The sequence below is a fragment of the Sprattus sprattus genome, assembly GCF_963457725.1.
Source record: "Sprattus sprattus genome assembly, chromosome: 15".
Taxonomy (NCBI): Eukaryota; Metazoa; Chordata; class Actinopteri; order Clupeiformes; family Clupeidae; genus Sprattus; species Sprattus sprattus.
Genome location: NC_137913.1, coordinates 8,018,867 through 8,040,332, shown reverse-complemented (window position 1 = coordinate 8,040,332; position 21,466 = coordinate 8,018,867). Strand labels below are relative to the sequence as shown.

The window sequence follows — 21,466 nt, the reverse complement described above, 5'->3', positions numbered from 1 at the left end:
GTCTCAGAGTCGAGCGGTTCCGTCTCAGAGTCGAGCGGTTCCGTCTCAGAGTCGAGCGGTCCTGTCTCAGAGTCGAGCGGTTCCATGACTGAATGATGAAATGAGGAGCAAACGGAACCCAGTCCCTCCTGTCCCGTTCCACAGCGCTCTCCCGTCATCAACACAGACATGGGAGGAGAACCGAGAACTCAGAACCACAGACACACACCACAGCCGCCAAATTAAAGTCTGCTCATTAATAAGCACCTCCTCACACACACACACACACACACACACACACACACACACACACACACACACACACACACACACACACACACACACACACACACACACACACACACACACACAGTATGCATGTCCATCTTTCGCTCTCTCTGACACACACACATAGCATGCATATCTGTTTCTTTCTCTCTCACACACACACAGAGCTCACATGTTAGTGCTGTTCGCTTTGCCTGACCTGCAGAGGAACAGTGTCAACCACCAGCACACCCACTATAAAAACACAATATATCATAAATAACGCACAGTTACACGTGGTATTATTGACCACAGTGAGTGTTGATCAGAGTGACTGCCTCAGGCTGCAGAGGGGCTGCACTGAGACACCCACATTGACCAGGCAGACCAGATACCTCAGCTAGTTGACATACATCAGCTGGGTCACAAATATAATCTGGGTGACATATCATCTATGTAACACACATCAGCTGGGTCACTTATATCAGCTGGGTGGCACATCAACTAGGTAACACATCGTATGGGTGACATACATAAACTAGGTGACACATCAGCTGGGTCCCAAACATCAGCTGGGTCACATACAGTACATCATCTGGGTCACATACATCAGCTGGGTCACATACAGTACATCAGCTGGGTCCCAAACATCAGCTGGGTCACATACATCATCTGGGTCCCAAACATCAACTGGGTGACACACAGATTGGGCTCTCTCTGTTAAGAGCAAAGGACACCGAGCGAGAGGATGCGCTGCCCCATGCTCTCATGCCAAGTCATTATGACGCCGTGGAAACGCCTGTGGCGGTGGCATCAGTGGTAATTGCAGATGCCCATCGATCAGGGAAAAGTCAGGCGTCCCCACCCGAGAGCACTAGAGATCTAAAAGAGAAATGCCAGGATTCTCAGCCAACTCACCACTTCACCCAGGGTTAGGTCATTATTAGCCTCTGTGTGTGTGTGTGTGTGTGTGTGTGTGTGTGTGTGTGTGTGTGGTTCTGTAGAATGCGTAAATGTCTTCACAGGTGTTGTGGAGCTCCATGCCGTCCATGCATCAGAACATCCCTCTTTGATTCAGCTTGTGTTGTTCTAGCATTAGAAAATCGCTCTTATTCAGCTTATGTTGTGGCTGTAGCACAAATAGCTCTGGGATAACCTGCTACACAACCTAGTGTCCCTGGGGCGGGGGGGATCCAGACGTCTGCAGCCACAGATGATCTAACATGGCAGCCTTTGTTTCAGCATGTGCATGTGCAGAAAGGCGTACATCATTAGCAAGCGTGGAGGCAGCAGGTTTCAACACCTCTCGTGCAGCTCCTGAACATCCAGAGAGAGCTGGATCTGGCGCTGCCTGGCCCAAACCTGCCTCGGGTCGGGCTCGGTTGGCTGCCACTTAGTGGGCTTCTTCCAGCTGTGAGCAGCTTTGACAGCTGAACAGGGGAAAACACGCCCCTCTGCTACAGACATGCTTCATTCACTAGGGAGAGAGCATCCCGCGTCTCTGGCTGCATTCCTGTGTGTGTGCTGTTCAATAGGTCTATTTCGAGAGAATAGGTCTATTAATGAATACGATTGTAAAGCGAGTTGTACTCGTCTTCAGCTCGTTCTCGTCCTAAGCTCGCTGAAGCAAACCCTGTCTCATCGCTCGGTGCTATCATCAAAGGACGTGGGTAGCATCCATTGACCTACTTTTCAAAAGAGGATTTTCATTCTGCTCCTCCATAGACAGTTTTTCTCCATTGGACATGGTTATCAAACCAGTGGGCTGACGTGCGGGGGGGTGGAGATCGAGCCTCTTGTATGAAAGGGCAAATCCGGGGTTTTGGAAACAAAACAGTAGCCTACCCATTGCTGTAATTGCGCACAGATAAGATTTAATAATTTCCAGGAATGCCCGGTGGTTGGTCTTAAATTACGATCGGAAGAGAGATGAGGCGAACAAGTTGAACCGAATAAAACTGCACAAAAGCTAATCGCTTCAGCAGTCACACATGAAACGGGCGGATCAATGGTGCTGCCTCTTAACAGCACACCAGTCCACACAACATTGATCCGTTAATGCACAAATCAAACGGGTATTTCGCTCACATTGCAAAGTCAAACGACTTTCAGTCAGATTGTGTAACTCGCAATATTATTCCTAAGAGACAAATTGGACACAGATCGGATATGTAGGGTGCCACTAAATGGCAATGTAGTGGTGTATATAAAGAGAGAGAGCTCGGCACCTTGCAACACCATTGTAAACGCCTTTGAAATGGTTGTCGAAAAGCCTCAGGGACATATTCTACACATTTGGGTTGAATTAGTGCTGGAAAAACCAAGCCAATGATACCTTCCTGTGGATATTGGTTAACTGGTGCACCGTCTTGCTAAATCAGAAAGGCGAATTAATATGCACTGAATTAGAAGCGGGGTGAAACATTGTAGCCCTATCCCTGGTCTTTGAGCTTAATCCTCTCACTTGGCATTCGGCTGCACTGATTGTGCGTTGACGTTACACAGCGCATCGGACTGTCAGTCGATAGATTTATACCTTCCAGGAAATAAAAAAAAGAGAACATCTATCTACTTACCGTGATGCGGGGGATGTTTTTCTTGCCCTGGTACCCGATACCTGACATCTTCGCGGTGGATATTGTTCGTCACCTCTCAGGCGTTAGCCACAAACCGCTAGCTACGGGAAGAATTGATGCTGAGAGGCTCCACTGCTAGTGAATAGACGACGCCCAGCTAACGTGACACCCGTTGTCTCTCAACCCCGAAGACCAGCGACAGTCTGGTGGCAGTAGCGCTTCGCTTCCGCCGAGGAGGATTACACTGGCAGTTTTAAGATTAAAATTAAACTGGTCTTGTCTCAGTGACAGCCTTTCCTCACGTTTCAGTGCTGCGCCGTGCCAATTTAGACAGTCGCCGACAGGGAAAGATTTCAGTGCCACCGTACATGCGCAGTGCCCCGCCCAGCTAAATAGACGGCCACCCGGCTATTTTCATTTTATCCCAGACCGAGCCTTTGTTTTTCTATTGCACTCTAATATTCTGGTGATTCGAATTCCGGATAAATAGGATTTTGGCATGATTCTCAGTATTTCGACTCACAATTAATTCATTTTTTCGAATGGTTTCTTGTTACATAGGCAAACACATAGGTTATGATCACAAAGGGATGCATTAAATATGCGTAACTAATGAGCAGTATGCCACTAATAAGCGCCTTCTGTTTCATGCACCATTAATGTGAAAAAGGAATGTGGGATTTTGTAGTTAGTTGGTCAGTCCGTTGGCATCCTGATTTATTTGATTAAACATTAGATGACACTGAGCACTCGGGTCATGTTCACACAGCCTATGTTGGCTGTGCATTCGCCATTGTGCGAATGGTGTGTGTGCACATACGCTCTGTTCATTTCAGTTTAGATTTGTATTGGCTGCAGATTTACATCTTTGATTGAGTTTTATGTTGCAGCAATTTCTGAATATGCTACGTTTCAGATATCTGCTTAACCACCCTAAATGAAAGTTGGTTTAAATTTGATCAGCTGTGGAATGATGATGTGACAGGCAAAGTTGTCGAAAGGTCTCCACACCCCCCTCGCGTTAGCCAGGCATCATACACATGTCACTCAGCCTCCCCTTCTCTTCCAGTTCACACCCCTATTGCATGCAACCTCAGAACACCTGCCCACAGCCAATCACATCCATGGAACACCCAAGCCCCTCCCCCTCAGCATCTGATGTTGCCATGGGAGACCGGCTGGGCTGCCAGGTTCTTCGAGGCTGCTGGTTGGTGGCGGCTGAGCAGTGTGCCTCTTGCTTTCAGCTCTGTGACTAGACTGCAGAAGCTGCCTCTTAGGCTGAGATGGCGCAGGCTTTCTCTGGAACATAGAGATGGAGGCTGCATGAAGGTGTGTGCCGTGTGTGTGTGTGTGTGTGTGTGTGTGTGTGTGTGTGTGTGTGTGTGTGTGTGTGTGTGTGTGTGTGTGTGTGTGTGTGTGTGTGTGTGTGTGTGTGTGTGTGTGTGTGTGTGTGTGTTTGTGGCTTTATCTGGAACACCACAGCTGCCTGGAGGTGTTCAGCCTTATACTGGGAGAGAGAGGAGTAGTCTGGACACCTCATCACGTGCGATTTAGACACGTTGCTAAACTAACTGAAAAAAGACTATGTATAGATGGGTTCATGTCTCAAGTGTATGTGTGGCTCATTGGCTCTCATTCAGTCTTAACAGGCTCAAACAATAGACCACTCTGCACCCTGACATGTAAAGGCAAAGGAATAAACAATACCCAGTATTACCATTAGGAGGCAGTGGTGAGCAGATTACCCGGGTGCATGCGGTGTGCGTGACCGGAGCAGGAACTCTAACAACTATGTAACTAATACTAACAGTAACTCTGTAACAATCTGTCTCTTGCACTTTTATCACTTGTATTAGTTTACACTTTACAGAAACGTATGCTGCTGTACGTGAATCTGTATGTTTACTTAGTATTAGGAAATGTCTTGTCTTATCTGTTATATATTTTTCACCGTGGGAGAATGGGAAACATCCTATCGATTCCTTTGTATGTCTTGACATGTGAAGAAATTGACAATAAAGCTATTACTAGTAACACTAACAGTAGCACTAACAAACAGTAACAGTAACACTAACAGTAACACTAACAAACAAACAGTAACACGAACAAACACTAACACACATAAACCTTAACACTAACAAACAGACATCACACAGACACACACACACACACACACTGGCACACACAGACACACACAAAGGACACAGCAGGGTCAAATAGTCATATAGACAACTGTATCTTTAATGCTAACAGAATGAGAGGTACCATCACAAGTTTAGTGGCTCATTCATTACATATCTTACAAAGGATGTTTGAGAGCAGATAGAAAGATAAGAAAGAGCTTTGGCTGAGTGACATCTGTCTGAGAGAAGTCTGTCCATGGAGTTATTTTGACACAAGATGAATATGAACAGTCATATTGGCCTCTGAACCAGGAGAGTACCTCAGGCCCATCTGTCACATCTCTATCTGACATCCTGATGGTCGATTCTCTAGAGAACAGTTCTCTCTGGAATGGGTCCATGCCAGAACTGTGTTCCAGAGTTCCAGAGTGTTCCAGAGTTCTCATCTCTCTGATTGGGTTCCGTGGTGCCAACCCCCTTGCTTAGCTGGACTACCCTCCACTCCCCCTGACCCCCTCAGGTGAGCGGTGTCTCTCTGGTCTCCCCTCTCAAGTGAGTGGTGTCCCTCTGGTCTTCCCTCCTCACACTTACACACCAAACAGCATCTCCTGCCAGACCCCGTCTCAAGTGGTCCTACCATCTACTAAATGAAGGCAGGCCTATGGGATCGATTCAGAAGTTCCTGGGTGGGAACTGTGTGTGTGTGTGTGTGTGTGGAGTGTTAGCAGAGATGCACATCAGTGTGGAGGCTTCTCTCTTTGAGACCACTCCTATCACACACAGCAGTCTGAAGAGATACATGCACCTGGAGGATGGACCTTGGGTGACCAGGTGTCCCGCTTTGCATTGTACCTCACGGCATTTTGTCCCTTTGTCTCGCATATTTAGAAAATGTCCCATATTTCTAATTTGTCATTTGGTTTTTAATTGTCATAAAAAATGAGAACACATGAATGCACAAACTTTTTCCGATAAAGATTCTATCTTTCATATAGCAAAAGCCGTAGTCAAATCCTGGGTCTTTTACTGCCTGGTGCTGTGGAATCGACTATAGGACAAAGCACAGGTGTTTACAAGCCGAAAGGCAGAAACGAATTATTTAGTTAGACAGTATATCAAAGTTTTAAGTTACCTCTCCGTGTTGGTAACATGTCCGACATCGTCCCACACAAACGTTCTACTTGTCCTGCATTTGATGTGTTTGCATATGGTCACCAGTCAATCATGATTTACACAAAGAGTTACATTTTGCTGGTGTCCTTTGCAGACCACTACATCTACAGCACTATCCATATGGGGAGATGTCCCCTTAAACCCCATAGATCCTCACATCTACAGCACTATCCCAATGGGGAGATGTCACCTTAAGCCCCATAGGTCATCTTCAGACTACTACACCTACAGCACTATCCCAATGGGGAGATGACAACTTACGCCCCATAGATCCTCTACAGACCACTACATCTACAGCACTATCCGAATGGGAAGATGTCACCTTAAGCCCCTAGGTCATTGCATTGATGAGGGAAAGAGCTGTGCGGACTGCTAGTGAGTCTATGCTGTGCAGACTGCTAGTGGTGCTATGCTTACAACTCTCTTATAACCCTGTGGAATCCCATTATAATGAACTCTTAATATACGTTACTGCAGAACACAAGATCTTAATGCAAAACACAATACGTTACTGCAGAACACGATATTTTACTGCAGAACACAAGATCTTACTGCAGAACACAATATTTTACTGCAGGACACAAGTTCTTACTGCAGAACACAAGTTCTTACTGCAGAACACAAGATCTTACTGCAGAACACAATATTTTACTGCAGGACACAAGTTCTTACTGCAGAACACAAGTTCTTACTGCAGAACACAATATTTTACTGCAGGACACAATATTTTACTGCAGGACACAAGTTCTTACTGCAGAACACAAGTTCTTACTGCAGAACACAAGTTCTTACTGCAGAATGAGTAAATGCACTCGGGTTTAGAAAAAAACTGTGATGTTTTCCTTTAATAATGTATTACAACTTCTCATTTTTTGCAAGGATGTCAGTGAGGTGACCAGGGAAATGCCTTTAGGTGCAGAATCACAAGGGTAGTGAGACATCAAATGAAGCGCCTGCACTGACCGTCAGTTCACTATTTTACACGAGGGATCGTCATCCTGTCCCGTTCACGTCACCAGATCAGATCATGCTCCAGGGGACTCATGCTTCCCTGTCCACACGTTTACCCATAGTTCCACAGCGACAACACACACACGAGCTCACAAATACACAACACTGCATTCGTCATGCGTCTATGTTGATTACATCATTACGTCCTCACACTTACACTGTCTCACAGTGGTCACACACACACACACACACACACACACACACACACTCACACACACATACAGGCATGCATATATGGTGATAACATCATTATGTCCTCACACTTACACTGTCTCGCAGCAGTCACACACACACACACACACACACACACACACACACAGGCATGTATCGTCTTCACTCCACTTCCTGATATGGATTATATTTGTAGCAGATACAAAATGGATTTGGATGTTAGTCACTTTCAATGAAAATCAAAGGTCACTCAACTGACAGAGTGATATGTAAGTTCCTTAACAAAAATGTTGCATGTTGTGTGGGAACTTAAGGGTGTTATGTGATGGCAAATATGGCTATGGTGAAGAACGGTAGCCTCTTGGTGAAGCTAAAGAAGTGTGCTGGGCTCACAGATTAAAACTCTGCAAAAGGGCCTGGCGCCAGGCTAACTGTATATCATCACACTGCCTGTATCTCACTGGCCAATGCTAAGCGCTAGGCTAACTGTTTATCATCACACTGCCTGTATATAACTGGCCAATGATAAGCGCTAGGCTAATCGTATATCATCACACTGCCTGTATCTAACTGGCCAATGCTAAGCGCTAGGCTAACTGTATAGCATCACACTGCCTGTATCTAACGGGCTGATGCTAAGCGCTAGGCTAACTGTATATCATCACACTGCCTGTATCTAATTGGCCTATGCTAAGCTAACATGTTAACTACGTGTCTAGTAGCCTAAGCTAATGCGCCCAGTAAATGATTTTATGTCAAACTACCACAATGAGTGTGTGTTAATGTGCTAAACTATGCTATGCTAATATACTGAGTGAATGTTGACAGAGCACATGGTTTGTTAGAAATGCTGAGTGGATGTCTCAGCGCTAACTAACCAACCTTAGGTTCCCATGTAACAGTTAGGGTTAGAGTTCAGTTCACCTGCTCTACTAATACAAAAGCCAAATCTAAAATCCACCAGTCTAACTCTGTTCTCGTGTATGTGCTTATTTAACGTTAACATATTTTGATGAAACACCAGATGTGTGAGAAGGGCTGAGTGAAGATGAGGCAGATAAAAGGAGGGAAAAAAAATAGATGGATTCTGTGACACGTGAGGTTGCATTTGGATCTTTAATGTCAGTTTACCTTCCCAATATGTGAAAAATAAAACAAACTACATAGCTTGATTCCTCTTAGCCACCATCTGCATCACTGGTTAAGCGAAACACAAAGCATTTTCTGGGTATCTCACGAGGGCCCTGCCCTCCAAGCGAATCTCAGTCTTCCTTTATAATCACCTTCAAAGAAAAATTTAACATACACGATGGTGTGCGTCTTATTCTCGAATCACCTTCAAAGAAAAATTAAACAAACACGATGGTGTGCGTCTTTTTTTTTCTAATCACCTTCAAAGAAAAAATGAAACATCACGATGGTGTGCATAATGGAGATTCATGTTTCAGATTCAGGATCCTTTAACCCCACAGGTCACCTGGACAGCCACTGAATCGGGCTGCCCTCACGGCCGCGAGGCCGACTAGTTTATCTGGCTGTTTGGAGCTACACGTTGGCTTCACGTACACATTCACAGTTTCTCACCAATCTGATAACTCCCTCTGAACACGTTAGGAAATAAATGGCAGCTACATGCAATTGGGGGGGGGGGGGGGGGGGGGGGGCACAGTTGGTGTAAAACAAAGCTTTAGGCACATCACAGAATAACAAAATAAAACAAAACAACACAAAGCAAATCAAAAGAGCAGGCATTAATGTTCCTCTAACCAGGAAGAAGCAACAGCAGGTGCAGTATTAAGCACAGTTTTGATTGGTGGATACCCTGGTCAATATTCAGCACAGTTTGATTGGTGGAGACCCCAATCTTAGGTGAAGACAGAGAGGGGGGGGGCGATTTGTTTACAGCACACAGCTCGTCAAACACAAATACAAACAAACAAACATCTGCGCACAAATAACATGAAGAGTCAGTGGAATGCTTGGATGCATTTACAAAACACGCCAAAAAAAAAAAAAACACGCTGATGTCACACAGCATGAAAACGTCACAAGCAGGCATCTGCATGCAGGTATATGTGGGCGGGACTAGAGAGTCCTCCGTGTTGTGTGACATGTAGGCAGACTCTCTAATGCCACCGCCGCCACTACTACCCCCCCCCCCCCCCCGCCCCCCCCCACCCCTCTCTCCTCCCCCCGTCCTTCCATTCCAGGTCAGCTCGCCCTGATCTGGTACAGATCCAGAGTGCTTTTACACACACCTGGCTGTAGAGCACAGAGTCTTTGCGTTTACACACACCTGGCTCTAGAGTAGAGAGTCTATGCTTTTACACACACCTGGCTCTAGAGAAGAGAGTCTGTGCTTTTACACACACCTGGCTCTAGAGAAGAGAGTCTGTGCTTTTACACACACCTGGCTCTAGAGAAGAGAGTCTGTGCTTTTACACACACCTGGCTCTAGAGAAGAGAGTCTGTGCTTCATCACAGCTTCATCACCAATCCCACTTTGGCACATAGGGGGCGCTCTGGAGTCAATAATGCTGAAATGTGCTGAAGCCACTGGCATTACAGCTACTGCACCATCAGACACGCACACTGCCAAAAAAACATGGGAGCAGGTGTTAGCGCACACACATACACACACACACACAAGTCCTGTGAACCTGATGCTGTGGGATCACTGTTGTTATGGTTACTCCGCGAGAGCGGGCTTCAGTACCATCACACACAACTGATGAGTTTTGAACTAAACAAATGTATTCTCATGTCTGTGACACTAGCGTTCTTGTGTACTGTGCCCGCAGATGGGGAGGGCATGTGTGTTCTTACTTCTGCATTCTCTCACACACACAGACACACACACACACACACACACACAAACCAACACCCTCTGCTCTCAGTCAGGTACTGAGTATCACTCGTCCTCCCAACTCCCCCACTCTTAAGCATCAGGCGACGGCTGCAATGAGCCAACTCACACACCCTCACTTCCACTCACTTCCATAACAAGGAACCCCACAGCAAAGGAGTGTGTGCATGAGTGTGTGTGTGTGTGTGTGTGTGTGTGTGTGTGTGTGTGTGTGTGAGTGTGTGTGTGTTAGAGAGACAGTGTGTCTGAGTGCTTGTGATTGCTTGTGAGTGTGAGTGTGCGTGAGAGAGCGAGGCTGTGTGTGTGTGTTTGTGTGTGTGTGCGCATGTGGTTGTGAGAGAGAGTGTGTGAGTGTGTGAGGGCCAGTCAAGCACCCTGACCGGTCTGAGAGTGTGAGACATAGGGGAGGAGAGCTGGCCACTCTCTAAACACACTTTCAAACACGACGCCCCCTTGAGCTCTTACACACAAGACACATCAGCAGAAGCCTGATCACATGAAGCAAACAAGAGGCCAAGAACAACAGAAACAGCCATAATCAGAGCTATCTGACAGTTAGATGAGCTGCGCGTGTGCAAGCGGGGAGTGACAGGGCCAGAGAGGGGGTGTGGGGTGGGTCTAGCGCACGTGAAGATGCACAACTTATCGGCACACCTGCTTCCAAGAGAGCATCCAGGCAATACAATGTGTGTTTACGTGTGTGTGTGTGTGTGTGTGTGTGTAAGAGAGAAAAGAATGAGAGAAGAGAGAGAGAATATCCAGGCAATAACGTGTGTGTGTTCATGTGTGTGTATGTGTGTGTGTAAGAGGGAAAACGTCCAGGCAATAATGGGTGTGTTGATGTGTGTGAGTGTGTGTTGATGTGTGTGAGTGTGTTTGTGAGTGTAAGAGAGAGAGAGAGAGAATGTCCAGGCACTGTTGTAGTTGGGGGTTTAAAAGGAGCTTGTGGAGGGTGTGGCCAGTCTCTTCCCGATGTAGACTCTGAGGAAAGAGAGAGAGAGACATGTTAGCGCACACACACACACACACACACACACACACACACACACACACACACACACGGCACCTAATACACACAACACACAACATCTAATGCACATAACACACAAAAACACACTCATGGAACCTATTACACACAACACGTCCCCAATTTTTGAGCGTGGTTCTGTGAGATGACTTAGCGAGCAGTTCTGTGATTGCGTTTCTGTGAGTGCGGTTCTGTGAGCGCGGTTCTGTGAGCGCGGTTCTGTGAGCGCAGTTCTGTGAGCGCGGTTCTGTGAGTGCAGTTCTGTGAGTGCGGTTCGGTGAGATGACTCAGCGAGCGGTTCGGCGAGCGCCGTTCTGTGAGATGACCTAGCAAGCAGTTCTGTGAGCGCGGTTCTCACCCGATGCCCAGGGCCAGGATGTGGGACAGGAAGAGGGAGGGGATGAAGACTTTGAGGAACTCGGCGGAGAACATGCCCCCCTTCTTCATCGCACCCGTCTTCCTCATGCTGAGAGTCACAGAGCGCCGTGGGTGCCTGAAGTGGAACTCCCTGATTAAACAACACACACACGCACGCACGCACGCACGCACGCACGCACAAGCACACACACACAAGCACACACACACACACACACACACACACACACACACACACACACACACACACACACACACACACACACACACACACACACACACACACACACACACACACACACACACACACACACACACACACACACACACACACACACACACACACACACAGCACAGCACAGCACATCATACATTAGGCACTGGTCTCAGAGTCTGCTGGTTGTTTAACAAGTACAAACACTGAGATATGGTTAGGTAGAACTATGGAAGTACTATGGTTAGGGTTAGATGCACCATAGGAAGTACTATGGTTAGGGTAAGGTAGGGTTGGGGTTAGGGTTAGTCGTCATAGGTAGTATTATGGTTTGTGTTAGGTAGTATTAAGGTATTGAAGAATATTGTTGTTTTTCCTATACTTTCTAAATAGTTGCAACTTATGTGAATCCCGACCCCGCAAGAACGTTTCACATTTGATCCACGTTCATTAACATTACCGTTCATCAAATGGTCAGCAAGACCTTTCCTGTCTGCAAACCTTCAGACCCTTTTATACCTAGGTAGAACCCTATACTGTTCTCCTTCCCAAAACACACACACCTCACACCTTGAACCAGACCCCACCATTATTTTAAGTTGTGTATTCTACCTTCCTATAACTGAAATATAATTTGTATGCCGTACTGACTGAAGAATGAAGAAGATGATATTGCTGAACTCCTAATCATCCGTCCTTCTCTCTCTCTATCATAGTGTCTTGTGTGTGCAAGCATTCCAGCAGGTCCTTTGCTAAATCATGCAACCGCAATTAACTTCAGATCTAAAATAGAGTTATGTTAAATTATAGTATAACAGTGGTGTTTTCACATTCGAATCCTGCTGAAAAACCCATTATCCTGCTTGAATCCTGCTGAACAACAATACAATTTAAACACATTTCTACGGATTTGCATGTTTCTATTTATATAGGGCCTTTGCTGTGTGGACACTGCAGCCAGACTCATGAAATAAATCTAGGGTTAGTGTTAGAGTAAGAGTTAGGGTAATGTGTAGGGTGTGGTTAAAGGTTATGGGTTAGAGTTAGGGTGAGGTGTAAGTGTAGGGTGTGGTAAAAGGTTATTGTTAGGGTTAAAGTTAGGGTTAGGTGTAAGTGTAGGGTGAGGTTGTGAGTGTGAGTTAGGTAAGAGTTTTGTGCATATCTGAGGTTGCGAGGGCTTAAGGGTGCACTGTGCTCTGGTCATGCAGCAAGAGAGCCAACACCAGGACACCTAATCTACTCTGACTGAGAGACAGCCACGGGCGACACGGTCTCTCTGTCTGTCTGTCTGTCTGTCTGTCTGACTGTCTGACTGACTGTCTGACTGACTGTCTGACTGACTGTCTGACTGACTGTCTGACTGACTGTCTGACTGTCTGACTGTCTGACTGTCTGACTGTCTGACTGTCTGACTGTCTGACTGTCTGACTGTCTGTCTGTCTGTCTGTCTGTCTGTCTGTCTGTCTGTCTGTCTGTATGTATGTCTATGTGTGTGTGTGTGTGTGTGTGTCTGTCTGTCTATGTGTGTCTCTGTGTGTCTGTCTATCTGTATGTGTATGTATGTGTGTGTGTGTGTGTGTGTGTGTGTGTATGTGTGTGTGTGTGTATGTATGTGTGTGTGTGTTTGTCTATGTGTGTCTCTGTGTGTCTGTCTATCTGTGTGTGTGTGTGTGTGTGTGTGTGTGTGTGTGTGTGTGAGAGAGAGAGACTCACTTTGGAGGAATGTTTTCAGGCCTGCTGGACCAGTCTGCTACCCAGTCTGCCTCCTTAGTCATGAGGATGTCCTCGTCTCTGTCCTTCTCCCCAGCATCGTCCTCAGACTAAACAGGGTCAGCGTCAGAAACACACATGCAGTCTTACACACTTCAAATACCTCAAAAATAAACACTCCTACTTAGCATTCCAACTGTCAACATCGTGTGTAAATTTGCAAATAAAGCCTTTACCAACAGCTGAGCATTGAGACAATATTGCGGTGCTTGAGTGTGTGCCCGTGAGTGTGTGTGTGTGTGGGTGTGTATATGTGTGTGTGCACGTGCGTGTGTGTGTGTATGTAAGTGAGTGTGCGTGTGTATGTGTGTGTATGTGTGTGTGTGTGTGTGTATGTGTGTGTGTCTGTGTGTGTGTGTGTGTGTGTCTGTGTGTGTATGAGTGTGTGTGTGTGTGTGTGTGTGTGCTACCTGACTCTCGCCACTGGGCATGTCCACATCAAAGGTGATCTGCCCGTCGTCCTGGTCTGGACTGTGGGGTCTGGGGGGGCTGTAGAAAGGAATGCGGAGCAATCAGGAATAATGCAGACGGGAATAAGGAGAGATCAGAAATAATGCACCGCTGGCTAGATTCCGGAGCAAGGGCAGGGCAGTAAATAACGTCACCTTTCAGGGGAGGTGTGTGTGTGTCTGAGTGTGTGTGTATTTTAATGTCTTATTCAAAACACATTTCTGTCAACTGATACACCTCAACTGGAAAGCACTTGTACAACTCCTGTTGTTTTTAAATGTGCTTTATAAATAACTCCTGTTGTTTTTGAATGGTGCCATATAAATAACTCCTATTGTTTTAAGATGTGCTCTATAAATAACTCCTGTTGTTTGTAAATGTGCTCTATAAATAACTCCTATTGTTTTGAATGGTGCCATATAAATAACTCCTGTTTTTTTTTTTTTAAATGTCCCATAAATATTTCAATATACAAAATATACAGTATAAATGTCAGTTGCCTTGATCCTCTCAGGTCTCCCCCTCTGCTCTCTCTTCCACCTTCTCTCTTTCGGGTCTCCCCCTCTCCTCCTCCCTTCTCTCTCTCTCTCTCTCTCCTTCTTCTCTCCTCCTCCCCCCCTTTCTTGTCCTCCTTCTCTTTCATCCCCCTCTCTCTCGCTCTTTCAGGTGTCCCCCCTCCTCCCCCCACTCTCTCTCCGTGCAGGTGGTGTGTCTAAACTCCTGTTGATTTAAAATTTGCTCTATAAATAACTCCTGTTTCATTCAAATATGCTCTATATACAGTATAAATGTGACTTGCCTTGATCCTCTCGGATCTCCCCCTCTCCTCCTCCTCCCTTCCCTTCTCCTCTATCCTCTTCCCCCTTTCTTGTCCTCCTTCGCTTTCATCCCCCTCTCTCTCTCTCTTTCAGGTCTCCCCCTCTCCTCCTCCCTTCTCTCTCTCTCTCTCTTCTTCTTCTCTCCTCCTCCCCCCCTTTCTTGTACTCCTTCTCTTTCATCCCCCTCTCTCTCTCTCTTTCAGGTGTCCCCCTCCTCCCCCCACTCTCTCCCTGTGCAGGTGGTGTGTCTGAACTCACCTGTTGCAGGAGGAGCTGCTTGGGCTGGATTCGTGCTGTGCGTCGAGGAGGATCATCTCCATGTCTCCATTGTGGATGGAGGAGGAGGAGGGCACGTGCTCCAGCCCTCCCGTCAGAACCTGCTCCACCTCCTCCTCCTGCACTACCTCCAGGGCAGCAGGGGGCACCGTCTCCCCCTCGTTGCCGTTGTCGGGGAAGGCAGGGGTGTGTGCTGCAAGTTGCAGGAGCTGAGAGGGGGGGGCTTGGTTTCCATTCATCTCTAGTTCAACCCAGGACCCTGAGAGAGGGGGGGAGTCAGAGAGAGAGAGAGAGAGAGAGAGAGAGAGGGAGGGAGAGAGAGAGAGAGAGAGAGAGAGAGAGAGAGAGAGGAGAAAGAGGGAGGGAGAGAGAGAGAGAGAGGCAGGATGGGAGAGAAAGAGGGAGGGAGAGGGGTGGAGAGAGTGGGAGAAAGAGAGAGAGATGAGTGGAAGTAGGTGACATTAACTGCATCCAGGACAGACTCATTTATTAGAGTAAAAAAGTAGGTATGCATGCTTATAACTCTCTTTCCAGTCTACAATAACTGATATGACTCCTAGTCTCTGGTGGAGATTAACACAACAGAGCAGAACTGAACAAATGAGTCCCAATGGCTCCTGAACACAGCGTGGCCTGTCACCCAGCTAGTCAAACTAGGTCTACTTGTCTTCTGTCAGCGTATGCCAACAACCTGACAACACACACACACACATGAGCGCACACATGAGCGCACACAGGCACGCACACAGGCACGCACACAGGCACACACCCACACACACACACACACATACACACACACACACAGTAAAACACACACACACACACACACACACACACACACACACATACACACATACACAAATACACACATACACTCCCCCTTTGTTGCTGCCCAGAGTCATGGCCCTGTTTCCATGACAGTGGCAGAGCTGAGCATTCCATTGGCTTTGCAGTGTGGGGTCACTAGGTGTCAGCGGCCACTGGCACAATAAAGCAGCCAGGGACACAAACAGAAGCCCACAGCACTGAGCACAGACATGACGGCCACTAACACAACATGGGCTATATATATGGAGAGGTCTTAGAGAAGAGCACAGCCATGGCCCACAAACACAACATGGGCTTTCTGAACCGGCCCTATAGAAGCAGGCCTCCCTCAAAGCAAACAGCACTGTGTGACCAGCATGCTGACTGAGAGGGCACTGTATACATCCCCATGGTGACTGAAAGGGCACTGCATATATCACCATGGTGACTGAAAGGGCACTGTATATATCACCATGGTGACTGAAAGGGCACTGCATATATATTGCCCTAACGGCACAGCAGGAGACCTGGACAGTCATTACTGCATACGGCTTAATCGTCCTTCTCATCCCTACAGGCTCGAGCCCCAGCACACACCCCTGGGGGTTAGGACCCTCATGCTGTCACACGGCACACACCCCTGGGGGTTAGGACCCTCATGCTGTCACACGGAACACACCCCTGGGGTTAGGACCCTCATGCTGTCACACGGCACAAACACCTGGGGTTAGGACCCTCATGCTGTCACACGGAACACACTGCTGGGGTTAGGACCCTCATGCTGTCACACGGAACACACTGCTGGGGTTAGGACCCTCATGCTGTCACACGGAACACACTGCTGGGGTTAGGACCCTCATGCTGTCACACGGAACACACTGCTGGGGTTAGGACCCTCATGCTGTCACACGGAACACACTGCTGGGGTTAGGACCCTCATGCTGTCACACGGAACACACTGCTGGGGTTAGGACCCTCATGCTGTCACACGGAACACACTGCTGGGGTTAGGACCCTCATGCTGTCACACGGCACACACCCCTGGGGTTAGGACCCTCATGCTGTCACACGGAACACACTGCTGGGGTTAGGACCCTCATGCTGTCACACGGAACACACCCCTGGGGTTAGGACCCTCATGCTGTCACACGGAACACATCCCTGGGGGTTAGGACCCTCATGCTGTCACACGGAACACACTGCTGGGGTTAGGACCCTCATGCTGTCACACTGCACACAGCACTGGTGCTCCTGGTGTTCTACATACTGGTGGATGTGCTATGCGGTCCTGCAGGCTGGTGGATGTGCTGTGCGGTTCTGTTCTACAGACCGGGGGGGGGGGGGGGGGCATTATGTAATCTCTTGCACGCCACTATATAAATGAGACAAGGCCGCCCCCCCCCCCCCCCACCCCAGTCTGTCTCTAACCTAGTTTCTGTGTGTGAGTGCTGGAGGCACAACTCCTGGAAATGTGTGAGGTGGTGTGCTGTGTGCTGTGTGTAAGCAAGGCAGCAGAGCCTGTTCTAGGACACCTTACCACACACACACACACACACACATACAGAGAGATAGAGGGGAGGGGGGAGGGAGGAGAGAGAGAGAGGAGAAAAGAGAGAAAGAGGGGGAGGGAGAGAGAGAAAGAAAGAAATAGAGAGAGGGAGAGAGAGGGGGGAGGGAGAGAGTGAGAGAGATGGCTCAGCCCTCTGCTCACAGCTTTTGTTTTATCCAGAATCTGGACCCTGCACCTACTCTGAGTGGCACCATGCTGGACCTGGGCCAGAGGCGAGCCGCAGTTGTGTGTGTGTGTGTGTGTGTGTGTGTGTGTGTGTGTGTCGAGGGAGTGGGGTGGACCAGTTTAGGATGCCTCTGTTGTGCAAACAGCTCCAGCATGGTGGGGGGTGGGAGGGCAGGAAGCTGAGGCTGGTCAATGAAGCACGGTCAAGTTAAAGCTACAGACACACACACACACACACACACACACACACACACACACACACACACACACACACACACGACCCAAGAGCAACATATCAGAGCTGCAGACACACACACACACACACACACTCGACCCAAGAGCATCACATCAGAGCTGCAGACACACACACACACACACACACACACACACACACACACACACACTCGACCCAAGAGCATCACATCAAGGCTGCAGACACACACACACACACACACACACACACACTTGACCCAAGAGCATCACAGGTGAGGTGTGTGTGTGTGCGGTGTGTCAGAGCTGCAGACACACACTCTTCCCAAGAGCATGGCATCAGGCAGTGCAATTGTGTGTGTGTCTGTGAATGCAGTGTGTGTCAGAGCTGCAGACACACACTCAGCCCAAGAGCATTGGGCAGTGCGCTCACGTAGCTGAGGGGCTAAACTGCACTGGAACACAGTGGTATGTGTGTGGAACACAGTGTACCCTTCTTAGGAATTACACGGCTTTCTCGGCCGTTATCCATGAACTCTTATCTTTAGTGATACTTCAAAAACATCATCATACACACCACCAGATAATCACTTTATAATTCGGGAATTACCGGGCTATACAGACAGGCCAACACCACCAAGCATTTAGGAACATTCCTAGCCTTCACACAGACTTCGCTTTTTTGGTGTTGTGTGAAATAGGAGGGAGGCGTGTCAAATGTTTAGTTTGGAGGGGGGGAATTCTGGAAAAACAGCTTGAAATACACAAAACAAAGATAGCACGTCAAAAACCAAATATGTGGCACAAAGAGATACTTGTCAGTTCAACTCAAGAGTACGCTGAGAACAAAATGTCCTCAATGTGCAGATGAAGTTACTTCAGATAACAACGGAGGCCGTTTTTAAGGCGAAATCGTTCCGATTTATTATTTTGTGATTTTATTCTACGTGGCATCAAAACACGTTGTGGTAACATGATGTTATGGTACCGACGCAAAACACTGCGGAAACAGATGTCTTTGTTAAGAGTGCGGATAGTATTTTCCAGCGCAAATATGTTGAGCACACATCTAAAGTAAAAAAAAAAAACAGAAGAGTAATATAGCATCATTTATTTGCCCCAGAAGAATCCTAAGTGATTTCACATTAATGCAGAACGATGGATATTGTCCGCATCACATAAACTCAGATCTGTAACAGTTGCCTAGTTATTCGCGTCTCCCCACCCCGCCCCCGTCTCCATTTTACCCCAATTCTTTCTCGCCTTGTTTTGATATCAATATGGTACCGCCCAGACGGGTCGCCACCATTCATACGAAGTTCTCATTGGTTTGTCCTCAATCAATCACACACAAAGAACTAACATGCAAAACCTACGCAGCCTTATTGGTGGCTTTTAAGTGACGAAACAACATGAACGCCCTCAACCCCTCCCTGTAAGAGAGCAGGAAATTCCAACCATTGAGCGAAATGTAACAATAGACGTTACATAATATCAGTAATACACTTCACAAAAACGCCATTCATCTATTTAACTGCAGATTTTTGCCACTGCATTTCCAACAGCCAAAAAACCCCACGGATCTTACCGTTAAGTCCTGGTTCTTCGTTGTTGTTTTGCTGAGCAGCGGCTGTGGTGGACATGTTGCCTCGCCAGTCAGCAGTCACTCAGCATGACGCGCATATTCCAAAGCGGGAGCGCGCAAACGGACCCACCATCCCCCTCCCGTGGCCCCACCTGAACTGAAACGTCATCACTCGGGCAACCTTTTGGCCGAATGAAAGCAAGTGCGGCCGGCCAAGATGGCGTCGTCGCGGGTAGATATGAATACCCGAGCTCGTTGAGAAACTTCCTCTGAAGTGGCCAACAACTTATAATTGAACAATAATTTTGTGAAAAACACACGTGTGGTATATTTATTTAATTGCAGATACTTTGAGTTGAGTATATGGGCAGAACAGTTAAGAGAAAGGGGAAAAGAAAGCAGGAAAATACAATGCTGCAGGATCCCCAGGAATTGACACCTGCAGCTAGTGCTAGCTCCAGTGCTTTAAATTCTACTATGGATTCAGGTGAAGATGACGTTAAATTCTGGTTTGATTCGAGTCCAACCTTTGACGGAGTAACTGAAGTAATCGAGCCAGACACCCCAAATAAACCATTCAGCAAGAAAACAAAACGGGATGAAAACGCAAAGCGTGATGTAGCTGGAAACAGTGAAGGTATATTGGACGTTATGGCTGCTATCCGTGAACTCTCAGCGAAACATGATGCAACCTTCCATAAGATCACAACAATTGAAAAGACAACGCAGGCTACCTCCAGAGAAATCGAAAATCTCTCTATAAAGGTGAAACAACTGGTGGTCGATGTGAGTGAAAATAAGAAGGAGTTGCACCGAATGGAAAGCGAGATTCAACATTTGAAAAAGGAAAACAGCTCTCTAAAAATAACCTTGGATGAATCCCGCCGTTACAGCTGGAAAGGTTTTCTGAAACTACATGGTTTGGAGGAATCTAATGGGGAGAACGTGAGAACGAGAGTTATAGAGATTCTACAACAGGTGGCACCCGAAATCCGTGACGGTCTACATGCAGGAGTTGATATTGTTCACCGGCTTGGAGCTAAACAAGATAGAAAGAACAGGTCTATCATCATCCTCTTCGCAATGCGGCGAATCCGAGACGCGGTTTGGCAAGCCGTCAGGAAATCCAAGTATCTTCAGGCTAAACATCTGACCATCACGGAACCTTTGCCTCCTGAGGACAGAGCCGCGAGGGAAAGACTCTGGCCATTAGTTAAGAAGGCACGAGAGGAGGGTAAGAAAGCGTCGTTTAAGAGCTCATATGCCCTTATTGACGGGAAGAAATACGACTTCTCAGATGTTGGGTAATGATCAAAAACAATTGCTAAAAATGATTCTCTATAGGTTATGTTTTACTATGAAGACGAACTCATAGTGAACTTGATTTTTGTTTTATCCTTACAACTTCTGTGATATTTTCACTATAACTCAATTTAAACTCATAATGGTTTTGCTCAGCTCCATTTTCTACCTTTTTTGTTAACCCTTTTTTATATAACTTCCACTGACTGTGTAAGGGACATTTAAATTAAGCACAGTATTATATACCAAGGGTTCCTGTTTTCTGACGCAGTTATTTAGTTTTACAATGGTATATTGGAATTCTCTATCTTTATTGAAAAATCCATTTTTATTTCATTTTTAGACTAGAAGTCTAATGAATCTGAGCATCTTCACACTGTGTTATAAAAATAAAGTTGTTATCCACCTCTCCTTTGTAGGTGAGTTTGTAAGTTTTCAAAGTTCTTGTTAAGTGTTAACTGTTATCTTTCACTGTTATGGATTATGTTTTCAAGTCTTTGTCTATTTTGTCTTTAAATGTAAGAGGAATGCGTGATACTGTGAAGAGGAAAGCTTTATTTTTATTTTGTAAAAGAAGCGAGGCAGACATTGTAATGCTCCAAGAAACTCACTCAACTGAATTGGATGTCAAATTTTGGAGATCACAATGGGGAAATACTATACATTATAGTCATGGAAGTAATAACTCAGCAGGGGTTGCTATACTTTTACACAAATTCAAAGGTGAAGTG

At 46.8% G+C, this 21,466-nt stretch overlaps 2 protein-coding genes across 2 annotated transcripts in view; both read right to left on the bottom strand.

Moving 5' to 3' along the window:
- Window positions 1-2,870, bottom strand: part of dpysl2a (dihydropyrimidinase like 2a) — a gene marked incomplete at its 5' end in the record, with an annotated part of 27,558 nt that extends 24,688 nt beyond the window's left edge. The window contains one exon of the mRNA XM_080852740.1: window positions 2,823-2,870. Within this exon, the coding sequence (XP_080708866.1) occupies window positions 2,823-2,870 (48 nt within the window). The remainder of the gene's footprint in view (window positions 1-2,822) is intronic.
- A 5,532-nt stretch (window positions 2,871-8,402) lies between these two features.
- On the bottom strand, window positions 8,403-19,515 carry bnip3la (BCL2 interacting protein 3 like a). The gene is made up of 6 exons (XM_080852282.1): window positions 19,437-19,515; window positions 15,079-15,355; window positions 13,963-14,041; window positions 13,496-13,602; window positions 11,552-11,701; window positions 8,403-11,147 (listed from the first exon to the last, which is right to left on the bottom strand). The coding sequence occupies exons 1-6, from the start codon at window positions 19,489-19,491 to the stop codon at window positions 11,099-11,101; spliced, it is 717 nt and encodes a 238-aa protein (XP_080708408.1). The 5' UTR covers window positions 19,492-19,515; the 3' UTR covers window positions 8,403-11,098.
- Window positions 19,516-21,466: the final 1,951 nt, after the last annotated feature.

Coding starts and splice junctions, on each gene's coding strand:
- bnip3la (XM_080852282.1), bottom strand. CDS start 19,491: ATGTCCACCACAGCCGCTGCTCAGCAAAACAACAACGAAGAACCAGGA. Junction 14,042..15,078: donor AGCAGCTCCTCCTGCAACAG/GTGAGTTCAGAC, acceptor TCCTTTCTACAG/CCCCCCCAGACCCCACAGTC. Junction 11,702..13,495: donor CCTGAAAACATTCCTCCAAA/GTGAGTCTCTCT, acceptor TTGTTTAATCAG/GGAGTTCCACTTCAGGCACC.